This window comes from Berghia stephanieae, chromosome 4, assembly GCF_034508935.2.
Source record: "Berghia stephanieae isolate SIO BIC M18660-M18661 chromosome 4, UCSD_Bste_1.3, whole genome shotgun sequence".
Taxonomy (NCBI): domain Eukaryota; kingdom Metazoa; phylum Mollusca; class Gastropoda; order Nudibranchia; family Aeolidiidae; genus Berghia; species Berghia stephanieae.
Genome location: NC_088363.1, coordinates 23,608,261 through 23,618,260, shown reverse-complemented (window position 1 = coordinate 23,618,260; position 10,000 = coordinate 23,608,261). Strand labels below are relative to the sequence as shown.

The 10,000-nt window shown below is 32.9% G+C and overlaps 1 protein-coding gene and 1 long non-coding RNA gene across 2 annotated transcripts in view; both read left to right on the top strand.

Moving 5' to 3' along the window:
- LOC144971960 (uncharacterized) overlaps positions 1-6,448 on the top strand; it is a 7,107-nt gene extending 659 nt beyond the window's left edge. The window contains exons 2-5 of the mRNA XM_078913037.1: positions 2,287-2,428; positions 3,255-3,391; positions 4,706-4,814; positions 5,906-6,448. Coding sequence (XP_078769163.1) covers positions 2,318-2,428; positions 3,255-3,391; positions 4,706-4,814; positions 5,906-6,097 — 549 coding nt within the window. The 5' untranslated portion in view covers positions 2,287-2,317 and the 3' untranslated portion in view covers positions 6,098-6,448. The remainder of the gene's footprint in view (positions 1-2,286; positions 2,429-3,254; positions 3,392-4,705; positions 4,815-5,905) is intronic.
- The window catches only part of LOC144970274 (uncharacterized), a 265,721-nt gene that overhangs the window by 215,078 nt on the left and 40,643 nt on the right, over positions 1-10,000 (top strand). The window lies entirely within an intron of this gene.

The window sequence follows — 10,000 nt, the reverse complement described above, 5'->3', positions numbered from 1 at the left end:
TAGTAGTAGTAGTAGTAGTAGTAGTAGTAGTAGTAGTAGTAGTAGTAGTAGTAGTAGTAGTAGTAGTATAGTAGAGTAGTAGTAGTAGTAGTAGTAGTAGTATAGTAGTAGTAGTTAGTAGTAGTAGTAGTAGTAGTAGTAGTAGTAGTAGTATAGTAGTAGTAGTAGTAGCAAAAGTAGTAGTAGTAGTAGTAGTAGTAGTAGTAGTAGTAGTAGTAGTAGTAGTAGTAGTTAGTAGTAGTAGTAGAGTAGTAGTAGTATTAGTAGTAGTAGTAGTTAGTAGTAGTAGTAGTAGTAGTAGTATAGTAGTGTAGTTAGTAGTAGTAGTAGTAGTTAGTAGTAGTAGTAGTAGTAGTAGTAGTATTAGTCGCTATAGTAGTAGTAGTAGTAGTAGTAGTAGTAGTAGTAGTAGTAGTAGTAGTAGTAGTAGTAGTAGTAGTAGTAGGAGGAGGAGGAGGAGGAGGAGGAGGAGGAGGAGTAGGAGTTGTAGTAGTAGTTATAATAACTGACGTATGCATAATAGCTTGACAGACATAGCAAAAATGCTAGGGGTCACGGGAGAACTATCACTAAGGGAGATATATATTATATTTTCCCACGTGCCAGTTCATTGGTCACACTGGGAAATTTGCTGAAAATGACCTACGTAATAAAAATAAAGTGTTCACAGTCTTGGAAGAATCCATCAACACGATGTCCGTCATTTATGAGAAACAGGCATTTTTACACCTTTTGTAACAAGAAAAAAAGCAGCATCTTTACATTTATTTTTAAAATAATATCCATATGTTGGAAACAAACAAATCAAGTGATCGGTGACTCGGCTGTAAGAGAACCTGAATATAGATAGAATGCGCTTGGCCAAGGAGTTCACAACATTGCCATCCGGAAGTATAACGGACCAACACACAAACTATGTGTAACCATGAACTTTTATAGTCTGGTTAATACAGTTAGTGAGAACAACTCACAAACGCGGATGGCAAAAACAATAACAAAGGCCTGAGTGACGTCATCTGCATACTATCTATAGATCGTTCCCATTGAAGTAGTTAGTTCTATATTGTCCCCATGTCTATTTTAGCTGCTTCAGTTTCTAAAAGTGAATGACGATAGCGACCATGCCCGTGTCCTAGAAAGCCAAAATTAATGAACCGGCGCCGGTGATATTTTTTTTTTTTGTTTTTGTTTTTTTTTTTTTTTAATGCAAAAGTCTTAATTGCAGAGTTACAGGAAATATCGAAAGATCCACATTTTGCATCTAGCTTTTTCTGGGCCGAACTGGACTCGGGCCCAGTAATAGGTGAATGCGGTAGTTAAAGATGAGTAATAAGAAATAAATAAAATTGAGCTTTATATAGCGCAATATTCACTAAATGTGCTCAACCGCTTTACAAGGTCAACAGCAACATTTAACATGTAGGACGGGACATGCCGCCTGTTAGGTGATATTACAATTTTTCTACAAAAGACAACGCTTTTAACGGCCAGATACTCATTTCACACTTGAGTACGGTGAGAGAAAGTGATTAAAGAGCCTTTTCCAATGACTCAACTATGCGCCGAGCGCGAGGCTCGAATCCAGGACCTTCCGACCCGCAAGCGAGTGTACCACAAGACCACATAGCCGCACTTGTCCTTTGTTGTGTGCAAATCAGTGAACATTATTAAGAGGATAGCAGCACCCATGCAAACTCTATTTGGGTGGCACGAGTACACAAAATCCCAAAATAAACTATTCATTAAAACAACACGTCACAATGCCTGAGATACCTGTTCCATATTGAAAGGTCTTTGTAATTATTCTTTGCCCAGGAATCAATGGACTGAATTTGGTAAATAATGAATAAATTTACTCAATAAGATTAACACATTCAATTCAAGGACTCATATCGATAGTTCGAAGATGACGTCACTCAAGTGTTTGTTATTGTTTTTTTTTTTTGCCATCCGCGTTTATGAGTAATGCTCACTGAACTGTTTTAACCCGACTATAAACGTTCATGGAAACACACAGTTTAGTGTGTTGGTCCGTTATACTTCCGGATGGCAATGTTATGAGTTTCTTAGCCAAGCGCATACTATCTATACATTACTTATACTTTTGTATACAAGTGTAGAAACAATGTGTATGTTTGTGTATGTCTGTGTCTGTATTTGTAAATGTGTTGATGTTCATACCATGAACCAAACTGAGCATTGTTTACCTCGCATGAATTGCCTTATATTTGGACAATAAAGATTATTATTATTATTATTATTATAGTCCTTTTTATCTTTAAAAAGGGTAAAAGACTAAAAATCACGACGAAACAAAATGAAGTTGTCCTTGCTATTCGTCGTCGTAGCCGTGGGCCTGCCCTGTGTGTTGGGACATTGCTGTTGGCCCGATAGATTTACTTCAATGAATTATATTTCTGGAGATCCTGTAAGTATTGTTGCCTATGTATCAACATAATCTGGCTATGTATATGATTTGTCTATCATTATTTACAACATTGTTAGTTCCATTTTTTCTAAAGTTATATAGCTTCACATTAAGCGCTATATAAATGAACATTTAATAAATAAATATTTATTATTATTATTATTATTATTATTATTATTATTATTATATTATTATATTATTATTATTATTATTATTATTATTATATTATTATTATTATTTATTATTATTATTATTATTATTATTATTATCAGTATATTATTAATTTTTTAAATATTTTTTAAATTCCTTTTTGGTTTTGCTTTATTGTTGTTGTTTATTATTATTTTATTATTATTATTATTATTATTATTATATTATTATTATTATTATTATTATTATTATTAATATTATTATTATTATTATATTATTATTATTATCATATTATCATTATTATTACTATATTATTATTATTATTATTATTATTATTATTATTGTTATACTATTATTATTATTATTATTATATTATTATTATTATTATTATTATTATTATTATATATAATACTATTATTATCATCATTATATCATTATCATTATCATCACCATCATTATCATTATCATCACCATTCATCATCATCATCATCATCATATCATCATCATCATTATCATCATCATCATCATCATTCATTACATCATCATCATATCATCATCATCATCATCATCATCACCATCATCATCATCATCATCATTATCATCATCATCATTATCATCATCATCATCATCATTATGCTCACAATCAAAACATTACTTACAATATTTTCAACGACAGGTACCAAGAAAATTCGTCGTTGATTTCAAAATGAACCGGTACCTGTACATACCAATGGGTCACAAACACGTAGACTTTGCTCTGCATGATCAAGCGAATGCAAAAGCCTACGTCAAATATAAAGATGGACGCTGCGCGTAAGTCAAGACAACGTATAAAGGCAACAAAAAATTATTTAGAAATGAAGCATGGGTTGTGTATTGTCTCCATTATTGAACACCAGTCTTGGCCAAAAAATGGCATATTTTACATTTAGAAATTCGAATGAGTCCTACTAACTAACTTTATGGTACTTCTAAACTTGATTTATTAATCAATTATTATAACCCATCGCGTTCAAACTTTATTGTTTTATTCTCTCACGATCAAACTTGATTTACTATATAACGTCAATTCAAACTTGATGCCACATTACTTCCAAACTTGATTTACGATGTAAATCTCACGTTCAAACTTGATTTACTATAGATACCACATCACATCAACTTGGTTTCAAACTTTATTTACTGTACCTTAACACATTCAAACAAGATTGACTATACGCCCCACCAAGTTCAAATTTGATTATTGTACCCTATCATGTTCAAAATTGACTTACATACCCCCATCACGTTCAAACTTGATTGCTATAACACCTCATGTTCACACATGGTTATTTTACCCTATCACGTCAAACTTGATTATGGTACCCTATCATTTGCAAACGTGGTTTAGTATACCCGACGTGTATTTACTTGCAGATCTGATGACCCGAATTGTTATGGGTCCATTGTTGTAATGGAAATATTCTCAAGCCCATGCAAAATAGTGTCCATTACAACAATGTTAAATCAAGCCAATAATTGCTTTCGGTTATCAGACCTGCAAATAATATCTGCACGTAGGATATACCCCATCAATGTTCAAACTTGATTATTGTACCCTATCATGTTCAAAGTGGATTATTGTACTCTATCATGTTCAAACTTGATTATTGTACTCTATCATGTTCAAACTTGATTATTGTACCCTATCATGTTCTAAGTAGATTATTGTACTCTATCATGTTCAAAGTGGATTATTGTACTCTATCATGTTCAAACTTGATTATTGTACTCTATCATGTTCAAAGTGGATTATTGTACTCTATCATGTTCAAACTTGATTATTGTACTCTATCATGTTCAAAGTGGATTATTGTACTATATCATGTTCAAACTTGATTATTATACTTTATCATGTTCAAACTTGATTAATTATTGTACTCTATCATGTTCAAACTTGATTATTGTACTCTATCTTGTTCTAAATTGAATATTGTATAAAATCCTGTTCAAACTTGATTGTTATACCCCATCATCTTTAAACTTGATTGTTATAACCATTGCTTACAATAATATACTTTAGAAGTTTCTGGTTATAACCAATCACGGTCAAACTTGATTTTTATCATTCCTTATATCATTTGACAGGGTACGTAATAGGGAAACGACACTAAAACAGTGTTTGTCTGACAAGATGCAAAGCCAGGGAGTTAGTGTCTTGGCCGGCGGTTCACTGGTCGAATCATTCATTTACAAAGTATGTATTGACAATAAAATAATGATAACAATGAATAGTAATAGGATAAATTATGGTAGAATTAGTAATAGTAGTAGTAGTAGTAGTAGTAGTAGTAGTAGTAGTAGTAGTAGTAGTAGTAGTAGTAGTAGTAGTAGTAGTAGTAGTAATTGTTGTTGTTGTAGTAGTAGTAGTAGTAGTATGTAGTAGTAGTAGTAGTAGTAGTAGTAGTAGTAGTAGTAGTATGTTGTGTTTGTTGTTGTTGTAGTAGTAGTAGTAGTTGTTGTTGTGTAGTTATAGTAGTATATAGTATATAGTGTAGTATTGTAGTAGTAGTATAGTAGTATTGAGTATAGTAGTATTGATTATACCGTGTATGCATCAATAATAATTGGTGCTAATTTCTAAAGAAACGTGGTTTTGAATCGGATTCATTCCGAATTTTATTTTATTCTCTTAGTTTTTTGTTTTATTAGGAGTTGGTTGATACCGAATTGCTGTTTTCTGCTTTGTTCTTGTTTTGTTTTGTTTGGGTTTTGTGTGTGTGTGTGTGTGTGTGTGTGTGTGTGTGTTTTCTCTCTAACTATGGAGTAGTTCTAGAATAATTCTTATTTCCTATTTTTTAAATCGTTTTAAATTTTAGTATTTCAATCTATTCACTTAGTTGTTTTGTGGGTGCTTTTATAATACTTGTTCATTTTTGACCAGTGCTCCCGTATGCGATTAGGGGAAGAATGATACAAGGAAGAAGGACATGAATTAGTGTAAGAAGAAGGAGGAGGAGGTGGTGGTGGTGGTGGTAGGAAATGATGAATAAGAAAAGACCCCCCAAAAAAATGTGGCCGGGGAGGCGGAGGAGGAGGGGGATCAGGAGGATGAAGGAGAAACTGATGATGATGAAGAGGAGGAGTAGATGGATGAAGATGAAGAAGAGGTTTAGGAGGAGGAGGAGGAGGAATAGGAATAGAAGGAAAAATCCATGCAATTGAAAATGCAGCACAACAAAATGTCTAAATATTGATATTATACAATTTATTACTGTATTCTCTCATTTTAAAAATATTTTGTTTCTTATTTATTTATTTATTTTAAATATTTTTTGTGTGTTTCAGACTCTGGAAGGGTCTGTGTTCAACATGGTGACAAAGTCAGGTTGTATACCTGTTCTTACAGCTCTCACTACTGCCACCAAAAACCAGATTAATGTCTACACGAATGTGTCAGTGTCAACGACTGATCCTGACTACTCCAAGCTGAGTCCCGACCTCAGCAATTGTAAACACAAGGACAATGTTCATGGATAATCTTTTGACCAGGGCTCCCGTATACGTCTTTAAAATTTTGCCCAGAAAACTCGTCCCTCAAATATTAAATGATTGTCAAAAGCTTGTCAAAATTTCTCAACGTGGGATATCAATGACCGTTTGAGAGTTGTTGTTTTTTTTTTTTGATAAGGTGATGGTTAATGAGATCCCAGGTTTGAGAGTTTTTGACAAGATGAGGGTCATTTTAATCGATCGATATTTGAAGGACGAGTATTCTGGCCAAAGTTTTAAGAGCATGCATTTATTACAGAGTACGACAGAGAAGGGGAATTAAAATTCAGCTTTTAATTCTGGAAGTTTTTGATTAAACATTGAATTATGGAAAAAACAGGAATTGAAGTTACAATTTATTTGTTAAAATGATATTCTTCTTCTTTATGTATCAGGGAAATCATTGTTTCTAGCAGATCTCTATCAGATTATCTTTTAAATTAATTTGGCGATTCTACGGACGTAGGAGTTGACTGGCCATGTAAAACGCCTGACTGTTCGGGAGGTCGAGAGTTTTAAAATGTTAATATCCACATAAACCCACTGCTACAATTATCATCATCATCATCATCATCATCATCATCATCATCATTATTATTATTATTATTATTATTATTATTATTATTATTATTATTATTATTATTAACATTATTATTATTGTTAATATTATTGTTATTATTTTATCATTATCATTATTTGTATTAGTATTACTACTACTACTACTACTACTACTACTACTACTACTACTACTACTACTACTACTATTACTACTACTACTACTACTACTACTACTACTACTACTACTACTACTACTACTATTACTACTACTACTACTACTACTACTACTACTATTACTACTACTACTACTACTACTGCTACTACTACTACTACTACTACTACTACTACTACTACTAATAATAATAATAATAATAATAATAATATAATAATAATAATAATAATAATAATAATAATAATAATAATAATAATAATAAATAATGATAATAATAATAATAATAATAATAATAATAATAATAATAATAATAATAATAATAATAATAATAACAACAACAACAACAACAATAAACCTCTTCTTGTTTTTAGTATAACAAAGAAGTTTCAAAATTGCCTAAATAATTAGTCTTTATCTTAGAGAAAAACATTTTAATTGCACTCTTAACCTAGATAATACACTTGATTATACCCAGCTAACGTTTCAGGTTGTACAAAAAGATAAGGTCCCAGCTGTCAGAATCTTCGAAGCTCAAATTTTATTTTTGTTTTTGGTGATAGTTGTGGGGATGGGGGGCGGGGGGATGGGGGAGGTTGTCTGTAATTTTTTTCTGGTCTTTTTTCGGCTTTTTCTCTAACGTGTCTGTTATGTGCAGCTATGTGGTCTAGTGGTATGACACTCGCTTTCGGATCGGAAGGTCCTGGGTTCGAGCCTTGCTCGGCGCATAGTTGAGTTCTTGAAAAAGACTCTTTACTCACATTCTCTCACTGTACTCAGGTGTAAAATGAGCACCTGGACGTTAACAGCGTTTTCTCCGTCGGAAAAAAATTGTATTATCGCCTAACAGGCGTCATGTCTCGTTCTACATGTTAGGACCTTGTGTAAAGCGCTTTGAGCACGATATTGCTCTATATAAAAGCCAAATTTAAACAAAATATTATTATAATTTTGAAAAGACCCTAAGCATTGCTATTCAAAGTCCTTTGGATTTTTAAAGGTACAAGAGCTGGTGCCTCTAATTCGATGTGTGGTTGGACAACCTGATTAGAAAAGATCAGTGAAGGATACTATTTAACAATTTAAAAAAAATAGACATTACTCTAGTTTGTGTTACTTTTGCCATTCATAGAGCATTCAAATTCAAGTTTCTAAACTCTTCAATAACTTTTGCCATTCATAAAGCACTCTAATTCAAGTTTCTAAACTCTTAAATAACTTTTGCCATTCATAAAGCACTCTATTTCAAGTTTCTAAACTCTTCAATAACTTTTGCCATTCATAAAGCACTCTAATTCAAGTTTCTAAACTCTTCAATAACTTTTGCCATTCATAAAGCACTCTAATTCAAGTTTCTAAACTCTTCAATAACTTTTGCCATTCATAAAGCATTCAAATTCAAGTTTCTAAACTCTTCAATAACTTTTGCCATTCATAAAGCACTCTAATTCAAGTTTCTAAACTCTTCAACAACTTTTGCCATTCATAAAGCACTCTAATTCAAGTTTCTAAACTCATCAACAACTTTTGCCATTCATAAAGCACTCTAATTCAAGTTTCTAAACTCTTCAATAAAAACAACCAATCATTTATATTTGAAGCTCTTTGATTCGGTGAATACATTTTCCACTGGCGCAAAGATAACACGATTCATAACGTCACATAATATTAAAATAACAGAGTAATGTGCAGTTCACATCTTATAGCGTTTTGATGTTGACGTATACAATTAAAAAGAACAACATAGCATTTGGGAGACTAGAAGATGTCATTTTGAATTAGATAAAATAAAACCAGTTTATTTGTATAGGTTAGATGTATATGTGCGGCTGTGTGGTCTTGTGGTATGACACTTGCTTTCGGATCGGAAGGTCCTGGGTTCGAGCCCCGCTCGGCGCATAGTTGAGTTCTTGAAAAAGACTCTTTATTCACATTCTCTCACCGTACTCAGGTGTAAAATGAGTACCTGGCCGTTAACATCGATGTCTCTGGCCGAAAAAATTGTAATATCGCCTAACAGGCGTCATATCCCGTCCTACATGTTAAGTGTTGCCTTTGGCCAGGAACCCATTGTAAAGCGCTTTGTGCACGTTCAGTGGATATAGCACTATATAAAAAGCTCAATTTTTATATGTGGGGTAGACTATCCTTTGAAAAAAAAAGTTGTTTCTTTACAACCGTTCGCTTGTGTACAGTGGAATCCTAATAAAGCCAACACCGCCGGAACAAAAGATTGGTTGTCTTTAAGCGAAGTTGATTGTATCCATAATCGGAGAAAAAGAACAGAACATTTGGAACGAACAAGAAGTGTTGACTTTAAACAGAAATTGACTATAAGAGTGTTGACTTTATGCGGATCCCACCATATCACTTTTGATAATCTTTTTTTATTGTCCTAAAACTGAAAATATCCAAGAGAAAAGAAGAATGTAAAACATGTGTTTACTCGAGTTATTTATCTACTTCGCTATCTCTTGTTGATCTCTGTTCTTCTGAACTAAAGGTTCAGTTTTATTATAACATGAAATTGAAAGAATAGAAATGTGCCAAGAAACAAAAGATAGTAAAACCTTTATGCGGCGATGAGAGTTGAGCCAAAGAGTACCTGGTACGGTACCCTCTGCAAGTCGGGTCTTGGGTTCAATCCTCACAACCACAAACATATTTAAATTTTCTATTGCATTCTAGCATTTCTTATCTTTTTATTTCTTGCCAACACTATCATAAACACAATTGTCTGCTCCACTTTCTGATATAGTTTTCTGTGGCTTTTTTTTTTTTTTTGTTTTTTTTTTTTGTTTCCAAAAAAAAAAAAAAGAAAATTATTGGGTGATGCTCTTTAAGGAAACCTACGTGGAGTATTTGTAGCACCTTTAATCGGTAATCAGGAGGTCTGAGGTTCGATTTTTGTATTTTTTTTCCGTTTCGTCTTTCGTTGATCCATACACACTTTATCAGTTCTTTATCTTACACCAGAAAAAAAAAAAAAACTACTTAAACACCAGTGCCTGCTCCCTAATTTGTCAGGTAGCTATTACTCGTGTGTTCTAGTGGTATGACACTCGCTTTTGGATCGGAAGGTCCTGGGTTCGAGCCTCGCTCGGCGCATAGTTGAGTCCTTAATGAAGGCTCTTGACTCACATTCTCTCACCGTACGCAGGTGT